Source organism: Malania oleifera, chromosome 2 (assembly GCF_029873635.1).
Source record: "Malania oleifera isolate guangnan ecotype guangnan chromosome 2, ASM2987363v1, whole genome shotgun sequence".
Classification (NCBI taxonomy): domain Eukaryota; kingdom Viridiplantae; phylum Streptophyta; class Magnoliopsida; order Santalales; family Ximeniaceae; genus Malania; species Malania oleifera.
In genome coordinates, this window is record NC_080418.1 from 125,616,922 (window position 1) to 125,637,597 (window position 20,676).

At 35.9% G+C, this 20,676-nt stretch overlaps 1 protein-coding gene across 5 annotated transcripts in view; it reads right to left on the bottom strand.

The window, feature by feature from the left end:
* The window catches only part of LOC131149134 (ubiquitin C-terminal hydrolase 12-like), a 106,127-nt gene extending 87,192 nt beyond the window's left edge, over nt 1–18,935 (bottom strand). For 3 of the 5 annotated variants that reach the window (XM_058099259.1, XM_058099258.1, XM_058099256.1), the window contains exons 1-8: nt 18,769–18,910; nt 18,351–18,414; nt 17,264–17,414; nt 17,022–17,179; nt 1,078–1,343; nt 732–950; nt 541–649; nt 341–456 (exon numbers count right to left, since the gene is read on the bottom strand). In XM_058099259.1, coding sequence (XP_057955242.1) covers nt 341–456; nt 541–649; nt 732–950; nt 1,078–1,343; nt 17,022–17,179; nt 17,264–17,414; nt 18,351–18,414; nt 18,769–18,798 — 1,113 coding nt within the window. In that variant the 5' untranslated portion in view covers nt 18,799–18,910. Of the gene's footprint in view, nt 1–340; nt 457–540; nt 650–731; nt 951–1,077; nt 1,344–17,021; nt 17,180–17,263; nt 17,415–18,350; nt 18,415–18,768 lie in introns of all 5 variants that reach the window. The other 2 variants (XM_058099257.1, XM_058099255.1) reach the window with 1 other exon arrangement.
* Nucleotides 18,936–20,676: the final 1,741 nt, after the last annotated feature.

Sequence of the window (20,676 nt, forward strand, 5' to 3'; positions counted from 1 at the left end):
TTTTTAATGAGTTCTATTTTAACGGGCTTTTTGGTGAAAGCATTAACTCTATTTTTTGGTGAAAGCGTTAACTCTATCTAAGTTCATATCTTTGATGCATAAGAAGAGTCAATCTTTTAAGGTTGTTTATTTTCAGCCTTTTAGTCTAGTTGCTAGTGAGCATAAAAAAATTATTGCAAAACTTCTAGTGGATATGCTAAGTTTGCAATATGAGACACCAGATCCGAGGCTCAAAGTACTTTGTGACTGGGTAACCACTTAAACTTCACTATTAGAAGCCAAATACATGAAATGCAAATACGTAATACATGAACAACATGAAATACATATAGCAACCAACCTGCAATCCATATTGTTCAGCATGATATTTGTTGTCACCTTCCAGACGTTCAACTTCTACGTACTTATCAAAAGAAGCATAAACATCACGACAGCCCTTGACATCAAGCTGAAGGTCTGTGACAAAATATCATTAAGCAAGGGCAGTAACAACCATAAAATTCTGATTGGGCAATTCAAAATCAAAAATGAAACAAATACCATAAAATGACTCCTTTCGTGTAGATTTATAATCCACATTGATGCACTCAAGGTAATTCATATGGTGCCCTTCAAATAATTGCTGTATAGTACCCTCCACAACAGTTCCCTAGCACGAAATAACAACGATCAAAATTAAAGTCCCATCTAACACAAAACCAAGGAAAACTTTTAGCATTAAGCTTGCATACCTTCATCTTGTCTTCAAGCTTTTCAGACAGAACCCTGTTTAGTTCCTGCACATCATGCTGCATGAAAGAATCGTAGGTGTCCCATCCAAAAGATTTGGTCAGCTCTTTTGTTGCAACACTATTGTCACTGTACTGAAGCTTGTAGAATAAGCTCTGCAGAGCCAAAGGAATGCTTCCAGATGGCATGTCATTTTCAGTTGTGGGCATATGATATACAGCCTGAAATATATAAATCAAGTTATCGCATTCTTCACCCGCCCACCCCACCCTCACCTCCAAAAAAATAGCAACGGTGGTCTCACAAGTCATCACATGCAAAGTGAAAATTTATCACATAGATACAGACCTTCCTAAAGTAAGGAATATGATACAGAGTTTGGAGGAGAGAATTCATGTAACATGTTGCTCCTTGATTCTTAAGCCCCACAAAACCAGTCTCCTTCTTTGAGTCATAAGTCCAGTAATCTACAACCCTACGGACAACCACCTCAGCTTCAACTACAAGGGTATCATTCACAAGATACCCTCTACTAGGATCATAGAGATCGCAAAGTGGCATAAAGGATGTGAAACCCCAATCACCTTCACGGGCATTGAACTGGTGTTGCGTATCTGCAGGATAAACAACAGATTTATCACAAAATTTATGAGTTCACCAAGCATCCAAATTTGATGTTTGTTCTCAGTAAGGATATGACACATTGAAAGAAACAAATAGCAGGTTAAAGACCTGAAATATACTGAAACCCTCTACAGTCTAAATCCACAAAGAAACCATGCAAACAGAGGTAAAACTATAAAAGTATTACCCAGTGAAGGCCCCCTGATTGTGAAGCAGGATCCTGCAAACAGTCCAAACCTACAGCATTTTTGTCGGGCCCAAAGCACCAGATGACAGAACATTCAGTGTCCAAAGCAAAAACTTACAGGTGCTAATGGGAGCCCAGATGACAGAAATAATTACTTTGTCTACTGACTTGTGTGTGATGCATTTTGCTCGTGATGAGTCTCATGCTCACTTGTTTCTTCATTACTCTGTGGCTTGGAGCTTTTGTTGAATAAGCTTTTTGTTCTGTTTGATGACTGTTTGGTGTTCCCAATTCCCTTGGAAGCCTTTTTATCCTACTTTCAGAGGTTGTAGAATGCAAGAAGGCTACGTTGTATGAAGTTTTTACAGTTTCTGCAGGGTCTAGTTGGAGAAGAATGCTTGCACTTTTCATGATTGCCCTTTGCCTGTGCATTTGATTTGGGAAAGAATAGTCTTTTTTGCACCCCTGTGGGCATTCTCTTCTATGATCTTCAGCATGATTAGAAGGCTTTGTTAACTTTATTTTTTGTTGCATCTAGTTTTGCTTTTTTACCTCTTCTTTCTTGTGCTTTCTATTTTTGTTTCTTTCTAGGAGGAAATTTTTCCCCTTGCACAATCTCCTCTCTCAAGGAAGTTTCATTTTTATCAAAAAATCAATAAATAAGCTAATGATAGCAAGCTACACCATGCCAAACTAAATATACATGCTTAAATTCTGCTCTTTCAAAGCCTGTCTTTTTATTCTCTGTGTTTGTCTTTTGGTCTTTGGAGGATGCCTCATTCTCCATTTTGTATATTTGCCCCTCTCTTATTAATAAAATTCTTTGGTTATCTCCCCCGCGCCCCCCCCCCCCCCCAAAAAAAAAAAAAAAACAACCACAGTACAGCATTATTTTTTTTCCAGGCCAATGTTAATGCTTCTGAACATCAACAAATGAAATGTATCTAATAGCACAGTTATTCAACCGGCAAAACAGTAAGGACAAAGCTAATGCCTGGAAGGTGAGCTTTCCACAGGGCAACAGGCCCAACAACCCAATAAGGCATGAACACCTATTGTAAGAATAATATAATGAAAAAATCACATGTACAAACTAAATACATACGTGGTTCAATAATTACACTTAGCCTATCAAAGCCTTCTTTCTGAACTACTGAGCTTTTTTCAGCCATTCAGCTTTACCTAGGAGAAAAGCCGAGATTCAAGTGCATGGTAGATAGTTGCATGTTTTACGCAGACAATTTACTCACCACAAGACAACTCTGTTCTAAGGACGTGAAGATCAGACAATAAATGCCACTTGGACGGCTCAACTTTAAAGTTCAAAACTTTAAATGACAATAGTTTAACCTTCCAATAACATAATAGAATATTTATAGTAAGGAAAAATAATTTAAATTCAAATGATACAGTCAGACAAAACATGGACAGGTCAAACAACAAAAATAGGAAGCTTAGCCAAGTTTGACACGTTTTGACAAAGCATGCCTACACATAATGCTAAACACAACTTGGGCATGTCAAAGTTTTTTTCGCCCAACAAATAAAGAGAATTGTATTAGAAGCGAAATCCTCCTTTAAAAAAAGAAAAACAGCTACAGGATCACCGAAAAAACAAAACCGAAGGCATCACAATGAAGTAAGGCCAACCAATCCCACTGCAAGCCTCCCGGGAAAATATGACAAAAGAAACCATTTGCTGACACCCACAGCATTAAAAAAATGTGCCAGCACTGGGAAAATTATGTAAATCAGAACATAGGAGGTCATGCAAAGTTTTTTAGTACTAAAATTATTACCTACTGAAGTATAATAATTAATTACCATGCTAGATGACAGAAATCAAAATAATATCTACAACCAAGAAGACAGAGACACTTGACATAAAGGGTGTAACTTAAGGTAGATAAGTAAAGGAAAAGAAGGGCTTGTAACTCCTAAATGAAGAAGGGAAAATAAAGGGGCATAACTGTTTAAGACCTGATAACGGCTCACAAATTAAAGGCACTCAACATTAAATAAAGAGGGTGTTATGTTGGCCTAACTGGGTTTTTCAATCTTGTTTTGATAATAACAAAATGAAGGATGTTTTAACATGTTGTGTTGAGTGATTTGATTTAGGTAAAAGGGCACTCACGGTTGATAAGCTGAAGTTCAATGTCAATCTAGTGGAAGTTCCTCAGAATATTGAGGTCAATGAAGAACAAATGAAGAGGTTAAAGGCCAAACAATTCTTAAAGTCAAAAGTGAATCTCGAGAGGATGAAGGAGGCTGAAGAACTTAGTGTTTTAGGAAAACCATGATTAGAAGGATTGTTGTAAGTACTTCAAAGCCACATACTACCTAGATACATGTGAAGCTCTTATAAATCAAAACAAACTAAGAAACACTTTTTTTGAAAGACCTTAAAATATGTCTTTGATTAAAAGTCTCAAAGGAAGAAAGTTTTCAAAGTAAAAAAAGGAAAATACTGAAAGCTAGGCGACTGCCCTATATAGGTAGGCAACTGCCACAATTTAAAAGAAATAATTTAGGAGGCAATAGGGTTCCAGGCGACTGCCTGAGCACTGACAAGCGCCTGGATGGTCAAGTCAGACGACTGCTAAGTCTTGGCAGGCGACTGCCAACCTTCTAGGTTTTCAAAATTGTTCTTTGGAAAAATTTAGAATTTCAAAATTAATTCAATAATTTAATTAAATGAGGAAATTGTTCCTTGGAAAAAATTTGAATTTCAAAATTAATTCAATAATTTAATTAAATGAGAAAATTGCTCTTTGGAAAAATTTTGAATTTCAAAATTAATTCAATAATTTAATGCTACCTAATTAAATGAGGAAATTGTTTCTTGGAAAAATTTTGAATTTCAAAATTAATTCAATAATTTAATGCTACCTAATTAAATGAGGAAATTGTTCTTTGGAAAAATTTTGAATTTCAAAATTACTTCAATAATTTAATGCTACCTAATTAAAGAAAATTGTTTTTTGAAAAATTTTGAATTTCAAAATTAATTCAATAATTTAATGCTACCTAATTAAATGAGGAAATTGTTCTTTGGAAAAATCTATAAATACCTCCTTTGGGCAATGAAAAAGAGAGAAATAGACAAGCAAGATAAGCCTAAGAGATCAAACAGTCAATACGCTGACATTCTTCCTGCGCTGAAATTCTCCTTAAGTTCTTTTGCTCACATCATTTTGCTGGAGAAAGACCCTATGTTTTTTGGTGGATTGAAAAATCAAAAGCTTGGTTCCGAGTTGCACTCAATTCTTTTTAAAGAACCATCGGTGACTTCTAAAACTTTCGAGCTTCTCATGTTCTATTTAGCTTTAGTGTTTTGAAGTATAATTTAGAACTTAATTTGTACAACCTCCTCTAAATTTTGGGAGTATTTTTTGTACGCAGATCTACTTCTATCTTCTTTTACTTTGAACAATTTAAAAGGTTTGTTAGATCGTTGGACCAAGCACAGGTCGGTGCTTGGAGAGGTTTCTCTTCCTGAAAAAGAGGGTAAATTGTGTAAGATTTTTGTTCCACCCAGAGGGAACAAGATATAGTAAATTCCTTGGGTGGTTGACCTAAGGCGAGGACGTAGGCTGGGTATAAGCCGAACCTCGTAAAAGTGGTGTCACTCTCTTATCCTTACTTTCTTTTAATTTCAGCAACGATATACCCTGCGTGGATGTTTAATACTTTTAATTATAAAGCAAACACATATTAGAAATTAAGTAAACCCAAAAACTAATTTGTTCTTAGGCTTGCGGAAACCGAAAGGGAGTACGTTGGTTAATCGATCTTTTGCGGAAACCAAAAGGAAGTACGTTGATTGGTTAACATCCAAAAACTTATTAGCTGAAGGTTTAATTAAGTTATGATATTTTAAAAGTGTTTGAATGTTGTTGTAATATTCAAATTCAAAAGACAACAACAGGAGTTGTATATTCATATACAGGGACTCTAAAGATTCAAATTGATTTTTGTTGGGTGGTTGTTGTGTTTGAATAGTAAGTTAATTGATTGTATTAGTTGATTGTGGATTAATTAGAAAATAGGTATTTGTGTGGATTGCGTCATTAACAAAAATACAAGTAAGCCTTAAAAGATTGTGAAAAGGGACAAGAGTTCTCAAAAAGAATCAAAGAAATTTTAAATAACCCAATTTACCCCCCTCTTGGGACTACACCTTCGGTTTCAATTGGTATCAAAGCCCATTTATAGCAAAACCTAACAAGTAGCTATACAAAGATCAAAATGGCACAAATAGGAGTAGCTCCCTTTGGTGAGGGTCAATCCTCAACTAGGCCACCCATCTTTTGTAGATTAAATTACACCTTTTGGAAGCAACGAATGAGAATTTACCTTTAAACAATGGACTAGAAGGCATGGAATGTTGTCACAAATGGAAATTTAATCCCCACTAAGCTTGTTGATGTAAAAGAAGTACCTAAAGAAGATAAAGAACTAAATGACTCAGATTACAAAATGTTGCAAATTAACTCAAGTGCAATAAACGCCTTACACTGTGCACTTGATGCAAATGAATTTAATAGAGTAATGGCGTGTAAAACAGCCAAAGAGATTTGGGATAAATTGGAAGTAACCTATGAAGGCATGGTAGATGTTAGGGAAAGTATAATCGATATGTTAACCAGTGAATATGAAGGTTTTAGGATGAACTCTGAAGAAAGTATGACAAGCATGTACACTAGGTTCACCCATGTCATAAACTTCCTAAGTGCCTTAGGAAAAACTTATTCCACCCATGAGATAATCCGTAAAATTCTAAGAGCACTTCCACCTATTTGGGAACCAAAAGCCACAGCCATTACAGAAGGAAGAAATCTTAAAACAACTTCCTTAAATGAACTCATAGGATCTCTTCTAACCTATGAAATGATGTTAAAAGAAAGAAGCACTGAAAACAAAAATAAGAAGTCCATTACTCTAAAAGCTTTGAAAGAATATTCAAGTGAGGAAGATAATGAATCAAGTGAATTAGAAGATGAGGACTTAGCTCTCATAACTAAAAGACTTGGAAAATTCTTAAGAAGAAACAAAAAATTCGCTAGAAAATTTAATGGATCAAGAGCTGAAAAAGGAGAAAGCAATAAAAAAGAATACAAAAACAAAAATGATCCTCCCACTTGCTATCATTGTAAAAAGGTCGGGCACATCAAACCGGAATGCCACAACTCAAGAAGGAAAAGAAGAAAAAGAAGTCTGCAATGAAGGCAACTTGGGATGACACTAGTTCGAGTGAATCGAAAAGTGAGCCAAGTCAAGAAGTAGCAAACATGTGCTTCATGGCGCATAACGAAGAGGTAAACTCTTATTTTTCTCTCTCTGAAGATTCGTGTAATGAATCTTGTAGTAATTCGTGTGAAAGTATGCCTTCTTACAAAGAACTTCAAGCTGAATTACTCTTTCTACATAACAAGTTTATTAAAATCTCAAAGAGAAACACAAGCTTGAAACAACAAAACGAAGCACTTAGAAAACAACTTGAATCTTCAAAACTTGTTGAAGAAGAAAAAGACTTAAAGATTGAAGAACTTGAGAAGAAAGTAGATAACTTATCTCAAGAATTAGCTAAGTCTCAAGTAAATGAAGATTGTAAGAAAGTGCAAGAAATAAATAATCTTAAAATCAAATTCAAGAGAAAGAAAAGATCATCTACAACTTTACCAAAGGTAAGGATAACTTCGAAAAGATGGTAGGACAACAAAGAATGGCAAACAACAAAGAGGAATTGGTTATAATGGAGCACCAAACAAAAGAAAGAAAAACTTGTTTATGGGATATTTTGTAAATCAATCTAGACATTATGCAAGCACTTCATCAACAAATATTCATGAGCACACCACTTGCTACATGTGTAAAAATAAAGGACACATAATGTTTAATTGTCCACTTAGGATTTAGTACATTAGAGTAAAAGATGAGTGGAAGATAAATGCCAAAACTAGACAAGATTTAAAGAAAGCTAAGAAGGTTTGGGTTCCAAAAGTAACAACTTAAATCCTTTCTTGTAGGTTTGCTTTACGACCACACCGTCTAAGGATAAATGGTACTTGGACGGATGTACAAGGCATACGACAGGAGATAAATCTAAGTTCACCTCTCTTACACAAAAGGATGGAGGATTTGTTACCTTCGGTGACAATGCAAAAGGCAAGATCATCGGAATAGGTAAAATCGATAAAGACTCTTCACTTACTATAGATGATGTCTTGTTGGTAGATGGTCTAAAGCATAATTTACTAAGCATTAGTCAACTTAGCGACAAAGGATTTGAAATAATATTTAAGAAAGACAAATGTGTAATTCAAGATTCTAAGGATCAAAAGACACTATTCATTGCACTTAGAATGAATAATGTATATTGCATAAACCTTGATAGCTTAATCTCTCAAGACATAACTTGCTTAGCAGCCATGAGCGAGAATAGTTGGCTTTGGCATAGAAGGCTAGGACATGCAAGCATGGATCTTATATCCAAGCTCTCTAAAAAGAATTTAGTTAAAGGCTTGCCTAACACCAAATTTGTTAAAGATAAAGTGTGTGATGCTTGTCAATTAGGAAAACAAATCAAGAAAAGCTTCAAAAAGAAGAATCAAATATCAACTAGTAGACCCCTAGAACTCATACACTTAGACTTGTTTGGTCCAACTAGAACCCAAAGTTTAGGAGGAAAACAATACGCCTTCGTAATCGTTGATAATTACTCAAAATACACATGGGTGTTGTTCCTAGCTAACAAAGAAGAAGTTTGCAACTCATTAATCACTTTATGTAAAAAACTTCAAAATAAGAAAGGGTATGATGTCTCAAATATTAGAAGTGACCAAGGAAGAGAATTTAAGAATCAAAGTGTTGAAAAATTTTGTAATGAACATGATATAAATCACAATTTTCCAGCACCTAGAACCCCACAACAAAATGGAGTTGTGCAAAGGAAAAATAGAACCCTCCCAGAAATGACAAGGACTATGCTTAATGAAAATGACCTACCCAAATATTTTTGGGCCGAGGCTGTAAATACAGCTAGCTATATAATTAATAGGGTTTCCATTAGATCAAACCTAAACAAGACACCCTATGAATTGTGGAAAGGAAGAAGGCCTAATATAAATTACTTTCATGTCTTTGGATGTAAGTGTTTCGTTCTAAATAACAAAGACAACTTAGGAAAATTTGATGCTAAATCGGATGAAGGCATTTTCCTAGGATACTCCACAAATAGTAAAGCCTATAGAGTCTACAATAAAAGAACACTCACCATAGTTGAATCAATTCACGTAGACTTTGATGAATCTAACCCTTTTTCAAGAGAAGTTAAAAATGAAGAAAAAGATTATATGTTCAAAAAGGAGGATGAGATAGAAATCAAGGAAGAAAAGGAAATAAATGAAGAAAAATCAAAAGATGAACTCATAGAAAATATGGAATTACCAAAAGAATGGAAGTATAAGAAAGATCACCCTCAAGAACAAATTATAGGTGAACCATCTAGAGGTGTGACTACTAGATCTTCACTAAAGAACCTTTGCAATCATTATGCATTCCTATCCCAAAATGAACCTAAAGATGTTGAAGAAGCCCTTAAGGATGAATCTTGGATAGTTGCAATGCAAGAAGAATTAAACCAATTTGAAATGAGCATGATGGGAGAGTTAAACTATTTCCTTGGACTGCAAATTAAACAAGCAAAGAATGGGACTTTTATAAGTCAATCCAAATACATAAAAGATATGATACAAAAATTTAGTATGGAAAATAGTAAACCCATAAGCACACCTATGAGTACCACCATCAGCCTAGAAGAAGATAAAAAGGGAAAATCCATAGACACAAAGCACTATAGAGGCATGATTAGAACTTTACCATATCTAACAGCCAGTAGACCCGATATAATGTTTAGTGTATGTATATGTGCACATTTTCAATCAGCACCTAAGGAATCACACCAACTAGCTGTTAAAAGAATCCTAAGATACTTAATAGGCACAATGGACTTAGGACTATGGTACCCTAAAGACACCGGTTTTGAAATGATCAGCTATTCAAATGCGGACTATGCCGGTTGTAAGATAGATAGAAAAAGCACAAGTGGCACATGCCACTTCTTAGGAAGATCTTTAGTTTCTTGGTTTTCTAAGAAACAAAATTCCATGGCTTTGTCAACTGCTAAGACCGAATATGTGGCAGCTAGTAGTTGTTGTGCACAAACTCTTTACATGAAACAACAATTAAGAGATTTCAATTTAAAATACACAACTGTACCAATTAAGTGTGATAATACGAGTGCAATTAACATATCTAAAAATCCTATTTCACACTCAAGAACAAAACACATTGACATAAGACACCACTTCCTAAGAGATCATGTTCAAAAAGAAAACATCATTCTAGAATTCATCAATACAAATGACCAATGGGCTGATATCTTTACTAAACCACTCTCTGAAGATAGATTTATACTCTCAAGCCCATATTAGAAACAATAATATCCCACCAAAAATGGTCTTTCTCCTTCATGAACCTCCATCTAACAAGGTGATATCTATACTCCTCCCCTAAGCTTCCCCAAAGAAATCTTCTCTGAATTCCCTCCAATCTCCTAACGATTGAGGCTGGTAAGGGAAGGAGGGACATGAAAGAAATTGGAAGATTCGTCAAAGTGCTCCTGATGAGGGTGAGTTTGCCTCCTTTTGATAAGAAATCTCTTTTCCATCCTGCCAATCTCCTTTCAAACTTCTCAATCATAGGGTCTCAGACCCTCTGGCTTTGAATTTGGCTCTAAGGGGGAGACCGAGGTAATTAATAGGAAAGGATCCCATCTTGCAACCCAGAAGACCAGCAAGCAGGGTCCCTCACATGTTCTCTCCAATTGGAATAAGCTCAATTTTATCAAGGTCCACTTTCAAACCTGAGATAGCCTCAAACCCTAGCAAAATGCATCAGAAAGCAGCCACATTGTATATTGAAATTTGTAAATTTTAATATTTGAGGCCATCTCTAGGCTTGGGAAAAGCAGCCAACCTTGCAGTCATCTTTACTCATACAGCATTTTATTTTTGGGTAAAGGAAAACATTATCTATAGGATCCTCCACTAAAGCATTATCTATAGGATCCTCCACTTCTGTTTCCACAATTTATCGTCTAAAACATGCCTATACAAATTTTAACTGGAGACCACAATTTATAGTAAGATACAAAGTAAATGCTAGGGATTTGGAAAAAGGATTTTCACTGAACCATAAAAATAAAAGAATGTAAAATTTTGACTAATTTATATTAATTTAAATATAAAAAAATGAAGGCCTTGCACTCTTCATGTGTATTTGATAACTAGTTCTTACAAAAAGGCTTTTGCCTGCTTTTGTGTCCATTTTTTATTTTCCCACAATGTAAGCATCAAAACAAAGCAAGCGTATTTGTGTGATATTATAACTTGCAGCTTGTCATTAGAGGAAAAAATGATTCTTGAACTTGAGTTGATTTTGAAGTTGATAAAATTGCTAACTGACAACAAGCATGATGCATGCACATAACATAGATCAAAGCAGTGTTTGAAAAGTTGCGACAGTTAATATCAGAATTTTTTTTTAAACCCAGTGCTGATCATAGGGACAGAAGGGATGATGACAGACATTTAAAGAGAAGGATGAGAAAGGCTATGGAAGGGAAGATAGAAGATTGTGATTGAAGTTTTAGAAGAAAAAGATCATGATTAGATCGAAGGAAAACTGAGGAGGAGAAAGATGGAACGAGGCACAAGAAGAAAAGGTGGATCAATGTTGCTCTTATACCAAATGCGGCATCATATGGAAATGAGAAAGAGAAGAGAGGGGAAAAGGAAAAGGATAGGGGAGGAACTCGCATTTAACTTCCAGATTTCAAATTCACTAAAAAAATTACTTACAACAATACAACCTACTATTATATGTAAAAAACTAGAATAAATAAAATTACAAACAAATTTCCTTACTAAATAAAATAAATTTCGTTATTAATTAAATAAAAATCCCTAAGACACATAACTTAAAAACAAACACCTACAGAAACATAGCCCTAATTACTCCTAAATCTATTGGGATGAGGACCCAGCAGTTCCCATAATCCAATTCTTCTGAATCAGCCTCCAACAAAAATCAACCCATGGTCCAGATTCTTGTTCTACATCAAATTAAAGTCGAAGTAGCCACATTAACATATTTAACCCCTTGTATAACACAGCATAAGCATGTCTATCTTTTTTTGTGGGGTAGTTGGTTCCGTATTTTTCAAGGAAGAAGACGCCTTGATATTTGCTCTCAGATAGGTTTCAGTAAATGGCTTTCAGCTGGTTGTTTTAATGGGATTTTTTGCATATCTACAGCATGATTGGAGGGCTATGTTATTCTGAATGCAATTTTTATTTTTTGTTGTTTCTTCATAGGAGAATTTTTTATGCTCCTTGTACATTATTTCTTTAATGAAATTTATTCTTTTCTACTTTAAAAAAAGGGGGGGTGGGGGGGAATAAGCATTTCCATTTCTATCCATCTGAGAAGTTTAAAGAATAAGGCAAAAATTGGCAGGGGTAGACAAGCAAAAATTAATAATAAAATAATAATATTAACGTGTGCAGTCACTCCAGGGTGGGTAAAAGATTTGTTGGTGATCCATTTTGCAGGTTTTGGAAGGGGTAAGGATGCTTCGGCCTTCTGGCAGTGTGCAATTTTTGTAGTTTTGTGGGGCATTTGGTTTGAACAGAATGCTCAAATGTTTGTGGGAGGAAGATGTCTTCAGTTCTGCTTTGGGATAGGATTCAGTATTTGGCCTCCTTCTGCGTTTTTGCAGCTGCATGTCTCAAAAGGTTTTTGCTTTCTGATTTACCGCGTGATTGGTTAGCTGCACTATTCAGATTTATTTGACTTTGTATTGTATCTTTTAAGGAGGATTACTTATGCTCCTTGTTGAAATTCTTCTTCTTCTTAATAAAACCTAAAATAAAATTAAAAAATGCACATAACAAGACATTTGTTTAATATGATGAAGAATTAAAAGAAACACTGAACGAAGAAATGTGATCCAAAAAAGTCAAATATTAAGATAGAAAAATGTTTATCACTAAAAAATTCAAAATTGAATGATAAACTGATAAATGAACCTCTTTTGGCAGTCAAGAGGTGAGAGATAATAAATGCGCAACTTTAAAAGAGCATTTGTTATCCTGTATGAGAATCACTTGAGTTTAAGAGCCAGCAACATTTTGTGAGCACCAAGTTCTAGCACAAGCCTCAATAAAACCTTTAACCACATACCACAGGTTTTACAACTAGCAGATTAAAAAATTTAAAACCGAACATACATAAAATAGAGAGGAAGGGCTAGAAAGACCAAGCACTGATGTTGACAGAGTTCATTTACCTTGGAAGGCTATCTGGAATACAGTGGCCATGACAAAAGTTGCCTTCTTTGCTTGGCAAGTGACACTGGGCAGAAATTTGACCATTAATAATTTGCAAATCGTGAATAAACAGCTTTCTGTAAAGAGGCTGCTGAATCTGTGGAACGTGGATCACACTCTGCCACAGTGCACTTGAACTAAAAACCTATGGGACTTGGATACTGCTCTGTCCAATCTTAGGTTACAACAGGCATAGAAAAAGGAGACAGTGGGCCTGGAAAGGAATCCAATCAGGTGCAGACAGGAAGAAGGATTGCACTTGATCCCTTGCACCATTTTTTGGGCAACATGGCAAAGAGAAATAAAAAATCCTTCCAGAAACAGATACATCTCTCACAATTTATTTATCGGAGAAAAATATCATAAACAGAAAAGAGATAGAATTACAACAGCAGAGAATGAGACACCTCCTAAAGGAACCAGAACAAGTAGTTACAATAAAGCCCCCATCCAATCCCATTGAAGATCAGTCAAAAAAATTCACTGAAAGAAACTCAAAAAATCCATCCAGAAAGAAGCGAGGAAAACTACTCTACCCACAATAAATGCATAGAAGTAGATTTTCCATGAAAGATTTCTGAAAGATAGAAAATTCACTAGCATATCTTGTATACTTTGGATATACATAAAGTACTTGATTTTTTGGATATCCTGTCACATAGGTGATACTTGTCTATTTTTTGGATAAAAGAAGACAATGTTATTAGAACCGAGAGCCATAGTACATGATTTAAAGGACAAGTAGTAGTCTCCAAAAAACTAGAGAAGCAGAAAAACAGAAAATACTATACAAGTAACCATTATAAATTTATAAAAGCACTGCCCTCCAGTCTCTCATAAGATCGGACAGCAAAATCTAAGAAGTGCACCCAAAAGGAGGCCAGGAAATTCACTCCTTCCCATGAAAGCTGTGAACAGGTTGATTGACCTTTAAAAATCCTAGCATTCCTCAAAACACAAGGTCCAAAGGATGGCAAAAGACCGCTGCCCTCCAAGGAGCTCTACCATTTCTATTCTTCCCATAATGCTTGAAATTAACCAAAAGCAACTCTCCCACCTTTCTTGGTGCCACTCACTCTTTCCCTGTCAACAAAAAGGGGCGTTCTAAAGCTGCAATACACGAAGAGATGGGTATCCTTTTTCTTGCCTTCACAACACATAATACACGTGTTAATTTTGTCCAAGATCACAATTCATACAATTGCCCAAATCTTTCCCAGGCACCTTAGCCCTCCAAAGAGTGTGGTCCCAAGGAAAAAGGTTAGAAGAGGGGGGTTTCAAAAGGTGAGAGTAGATTTAGAAGTGAGCATACCCAAAGAACCACCTTTCCACACTCTCTCGTCCTCGCCAATAGAAGGATTACGCTGGTCCAACAAAGAAAGAAGGATAGTGAGCCCATCAACCTCTCCTTTGTACATTATTAAAGAAACGGAAATCCCATGATGTAGAGCCCCCCCATCACAAGAAATGATGGAGCTGATGGGAGCATTATGTAGTAATGAAAGCTTAAAAAAAGAAGGAACCTTCAGCTGCAACTTAGACTTCCTCACCCACACATCCTCCTAGAAACAATTTTTTTTGCCATTACCCACTTTGAATCGAATAAAAGGAAGAAATTGACTAACAACCTGCGACACAAATTTTTAAGAACACGCATGAGAGATGATACTACTCCTCCTCATCTCCCACTCATTCTGTTTCATCACATCCTTGCTCTTAATCACCTTATGCCATAGAAAGTCAATTTCCCAAGGGAACTTCCAAAACCAATTGCCTATAAGGGAGAAGTTTCTGGATACCACATTCCCAATCCCCAGGCCTCCCCTTTGACTTAGGTCTGCTAACCACATCCCAGCTAACTAGGTGATCCTTCCTACCTCCCCAAGGCCCGACCAAAGGAAACCTCCCGTCAACCTCTTTAATGATTTCACTGCTTCCAAGGGGATTATAAACAAGGGGAGCTAATAAATAGGGATATTAGAAAGAGGTAGTAATGAGGGTGGCTTGGCCCCCAAAAGAGAAATATGCCCTCTTCCAACCCTCCAATCTCCTAACCACATTTTTCAACAAATGGTCCCAAAGAGCTTTGGTGTTTGGGTTCCCTCCAAAGGAGAGGCAAAGATAGGTTAGGGGCCACTGAAGGGAGTCACAACCCACAAACGTTTTAGAACTATGAAATTTCCTCTTCCCCCTGTTGATGCCAACTATACCACTCATGGGCAGGTTTATTTTTAAGCCCAAGATCTGCACCACATCTAGGATTTATCTATCATGGATCAATGTGGAATATGGTAAGGTGATCGGGTCCACCAAGACCAGTCTAAGCCCATTTCAAGGACTTTTGACAAGATTTAATACAAGCCAACAACAAGGATGATCAGTGTAAAGTCCCTAACTCTTCTAGCCCTCTCCTTTTTGGGGATAAGGGTGATAAATGTGGAGTTTGAACGAGCATTCACCACACCCTTATGATGGAATTCTTCAATAAGAAATTAGGATATCAACTTCCAACAATCCCCAATTTTCTTGAAAGAATGCCATCGAAAGCCATCTAGGCTGGGGGCCTTGCCTTAACTCATGTCAAAAACCATTTTTTTCCTAATTTTATCTACCTCAAAAGGCCTTTCCAACCATTGAGCATGGTACTCCTTGATGGACTCCAGTCAAGGCCTTCCATCATCACTTTGTTTGGGGTTTCCTCAAAAAACAAAAGTTTATAGAAATTAGCAATCTCAACCACTGTCTAAGATAGACCCCTCGCCACCTAGCCAGAGTCCAAATCAACTCCTTGATTAGCTCTTCCTCCTTCTCTCATTTGCTATCCTATGGAGAGCCAAAATTACAATCCCCCTCTTTTACCCATTTCACCCTAGACTTTTGACACCAACACATATCTTATGTCGGATTTCTAACTCAGCGCTAAGATTGGCCCTCCTACTCCTACCTGCTTCCTCAAGAATACCACACTCTTCTAACCTATCCAACGCAGCAATATCAAAGGAGATACTATTTTTTACAACTAACATTCCCAAAGGTTACCGTATTCCAAACCTTCAGCTTAGTTTTCAAGAATTCCAGCCTCTTCTTGAACTTGAAACCCTCCAACCCCTCCACTCAGCACCCACTCCACCAACCTCTGACCCTCTCCTAGAAGGAAGGATAAGTTAACATCATGTTGTCAAAATGAAACTAGGTGGGCCCCACCATATAGGGTTAGAGTCTAAAAGAAGAGGGCGGCGATCTAAAGTGGGTCGATGGAGGATTTTCTCAAAGAGATGAGGAAACACATCCTTACATTCATTTGAAAACAGAAATTTGTAAAAACAAGCCCTTCTAACCCCACCATCCCTCCAAACATGTAAAACAACCATTATCAATAGGAATATCTCTAAACCTACAATCTCAGACAAAAAGTTGAACTTTCTCATGCTCATTAGAGGTCCTAGGGCTCCCTAGGATCTCTCTAGAATTGCAAGACATGTTGAAATCCACCCAATACGCCACCTAGTAAGGCTACACAAACCCAAAAAATCACCCAACTCCTCAAGGAAATGAATAACATTTGGCCGATACACCAAGGTGAACCACCACTCTCTTGCACCTCTAATGTCAAGGAGAACAAACATAGAATAGGACCCCTCAATGACTTTCTTGAAGGATGCCACTCTAATATCCCAAACAATAATTGGACCCTTAGACGCCCCCAACAAAGGAATATGCAACCCCAAACGCCCCTTACGAGGAACAACATATCCAAGATAGCCTTAGAAAGGAGCTCCTTAACCACTCTCCTCTTGCCCCAACTAACTAGACCACTCACATTTCAAGAAAGGAGCTTCATTTTGCTTACAAAAAGGCCCTGAATGGAATTCCACCCTTATCGAATTATCGTATTCAACCTATGAAGCCAACCTCCCCAATTACTTCTGTTTTTATTCTTGCACTTGAGTTGCACCCATTGGTGTTCTGTAACTTTTTCTTCTACTGATGTAAAAAGTAAAATTATATATAAGAAAAAAGGGTACCTTTTTTTACAGCGTACTTGTAATGAATTTGATTGGTCACAGCCAAGCTGAACTGTGCATATCTACTCCACCCATATGGCAAACTTGTTGAATCTGCAACATCCAAATACATAGACAAATAGTCTACATTGTTTCCCTTGGGAAAAATTAGCACACGCCTGCCCAAAGATATCATCAAATATAGGTCAATAGCAGCTACTGAAGAACAGTATTACAATCAAAATTGAAGGGAGGACGATTACCATTTATAACCACCGACTAAGAAATTATCTGAATAGTGCTTCCTCGTATTCAACTTGGAGAAGTTCTCAATTCTCCATGTGAATCTTGACGGTGGAGGATCCTCAACTGGCTGATTCTCCAGAGTACTAGCATTTTCAGCTTGTGCTACAACTAATGATTGGTCCAAAAAAGAAAAAATAAAAGAAAGATCAGAAAACCTAAAACACTTTGGCTTACTCTTGGATATAAATAATAAAATAAATATCATTAACATCATATAGTACGAGCCTTCAGCCCCTCACTTTGGTATTTATCTCAATTGAGTCAACATATTTACCTTGTTCTAAATAATAAAATGTCCAGCGTTAATTTACTTTCTTTTCTTTGCCCCACAACCTCTTGGCAATAAAACTGTCACTTTCAGTTTCGGCATTATACTAAAAAATTCTGTTCTTATTTCCTACACTTCCTCAGTAGCCCATGCATGCATAACCAAAATTAGGCCTAGTTGAGTGATAATTTTCGTTTTATCTGGTCCCATTCAATTATAAACGTAGGAGTCTTCTTGCTTCACTTCCCCAGCAACATTGCTTTACAAAAACTAGGCACACGTGGTAAACAGGCCACATCACAAAAATTAGGCACTTCGACATGGTAAATCTAATTTTCTCAGGTCCCATCAGAGGTACGTTACAAAGTAGGGCGCCAGGAAGGGTAATCTGAATTTTGCATTTGGTACACGCTGTTAAATCTCAAACCTATGCAACACCTATGAGACTATGCATTACACCAGACCTTTTTCTAGTAACAAAAATTCCAAATTCAAAGTCTTTTCCATCTTTTTCTAACATTTTTTTAGCAATACCAGGAGCTAAAAACAAGAATCCAACTCAGCAGTCAGTCCAGAGGCAGATTTTGCTTTCTCAGGTTGCAAGAAGGGAAAGAATCTAATTTCAAAAATTTATTTCCATTTCATTGTCTACATTGTATCACCAACAAGAAGGTGCACCCTAAAATTTCTCGGTCAAGTAAATAGATCAGAAATTAACACAAAATAACAAAAAAGGGTCAAAAAAAGATTCGTACACATATCAAATGAAATACTACCTTCCATAGGTTGGTGGCCGTCAGCTACATCTGAGTGCGGAACAAGCATCCCCTCGTCATCTTGCTGCAAAACATGGCACAAATCAGAGTTTCTTTTCTTTCTTTTTAGTTATAAAAAAAATTAAAAACAAAAAAAAACAGAACTTTTATTCGAGTCAAAGCCATTAAATCAAACACTAATGACAAAAAAGTGCAACACTACCACGCCTAAACCCCTCTTAAAACCCTATGAACAAAAAAACCAATACAATAAATCCACAAATTGCATAAACATACCCAAAAATGTAATTGATTATAGCAGAAGTGTTAAGCAAACAAAGCAAAGCAAAGGTTTTAGAGAATGCAAAAAAAATAAAAAATAAGAGACAGAAAGAGATAGACAAGAAGAAGAAACAAACACCAGAATCGGACTACATACATCTATAGGGGCCGGTGTCACGACAGTCATGGGTGAAGAACTGAACTGTAATCTGATGTGGAAAGCTTGTCAGTGCAAATTGAGAGAGAGAGAGAGAGGGCGCAAACTGCGAAGGAGATCACCAGGAGCTGGCCCGGGGTGCGGGGAAGGTGCAAGCATGGAAATCTTTATTTAGAGGGATATTTTGGGGATTTCGCAGGGCACCGAGAGTGGGAAATTGTGCAGTGCGCGTAGTTGCCGGGAGTTTTTTCCTAATTTGTCTTTTTTTAAAAAAAATATATTAAATAATATCTTTCTCAGGAATATAATTCCCGGAATAACCCTGACGTAATCTCCCCGCCTAGAGTAACGAGATTTGCCACGTGCCATTTCGGAAATTATTTTCCCAAAAAAATATTATTTAATATATATATTTTTTTTAAAAAAAAATAATAAATCAGGAAATAAATTCTCCTCTTTAATAAATAAGGAAATAAATTTTTTAATATATTTTTAAAAAAAAATGATAAATCGGAAAATAAATCTCTTGCATAATAAATCGGAAAATAAAACAAAATTTAAGTCTTTCTCTTATTACTTTTGGAACAATAATTTTTTGAAAAAAAAAAATTCCTATTTAATTATATCTATTTTTTTCTATTTAATATATTTTAAAAAAAAATTTTACTTAAAAGTATTGTTTTGTTCACTAGATTTAAAGATTCTTTATTTAGTCTATCTTATATCAATATAGAAAATGTATACACGATACCCATTTATCTATTTGGTTTATAACAAAAATAAAATTTCTACATAAAATTCTCATGAGTTGCATGAAATTAAAATTTTCATATTTTGTAAGTATTGTCGTGAGTATAAAGATAAGAGTGTCGCATTTTTAAAAATTTTACATTCCTCGGGGTTATTCCGGAAATTATTTTCCTAAGAAATGTATTATTTAATATTTTTTTAAAAAAAACAAATTGTGAAAAAACTCCCAAAAAAGGTCCTCGAGGATATTCAGAGCAACAATTTCAAATCAAGAATGAACAACCTCTAGTTGAAGGCAGAGCCTACATGCTCTTATTTCAAATCAAGAATGAACAACCCTCTGGCATGCAGGCACAGCCTCAGAATCCTGCCCTGCTTGCTTTTTACCTTCCCAAGCCCTGTTTCTGTGACTCAAATTTGGACACATGGCAAGAACCCTTCTGAGAAATCCTACTTCTATGCAACAATAATGAATTTATTGTTTGAAGTATTTGCATTGGAGTTCAACAAATACGTCTATTACAGTAAAAAAATAAAAAAGAGCTAGACTCCTCGATTGTCAGTGATCTTGTTAGTCAAATCTTTCCAACGGCTAGAGGGTGATTAGACATGCACTGCAATTGACAAGGGCTTGGAGGGGAGGTTTTGCAAGTCTAGGCTTATAGGTTGTAGCTTTTTTTGTTTTAGATTTTTTTAGAGCTTTGGAGACGAATTAATTTTTTTTTTTTTCCTATTGAGGCTTAGAGTATTTTCATGTTTATCATTTTTTTAAAAATATATATTAAATAATAATTTTTTAGGAAAATAATTTTTAAAGTGACACGTGACAAATCTCGCTACTTCAAGTAGCGAGATTACGTCAGAGTCATTCTGGGAAATACTTTCCAGAATGAGGTATTATTTAATATATTTAAAATAAAAAAAAGTTGAAATGGGAAAAAACTCGAGTTACCGGGTATCGACTACTGATACAATGTTTGTGTTGACATCTTATATTGAACATCTTACTGCAAATGGCACATGTTACGGATGAGAATGGGGCGAGAGATGGTTTACATGTATTCTCCTATAATTTATAATAAAAAATAAATTATTTGTGTTATGGCTTGTATGATTGTCTTCTTAATTGAATAAAACAAGTAGTCTTATTTATTATTG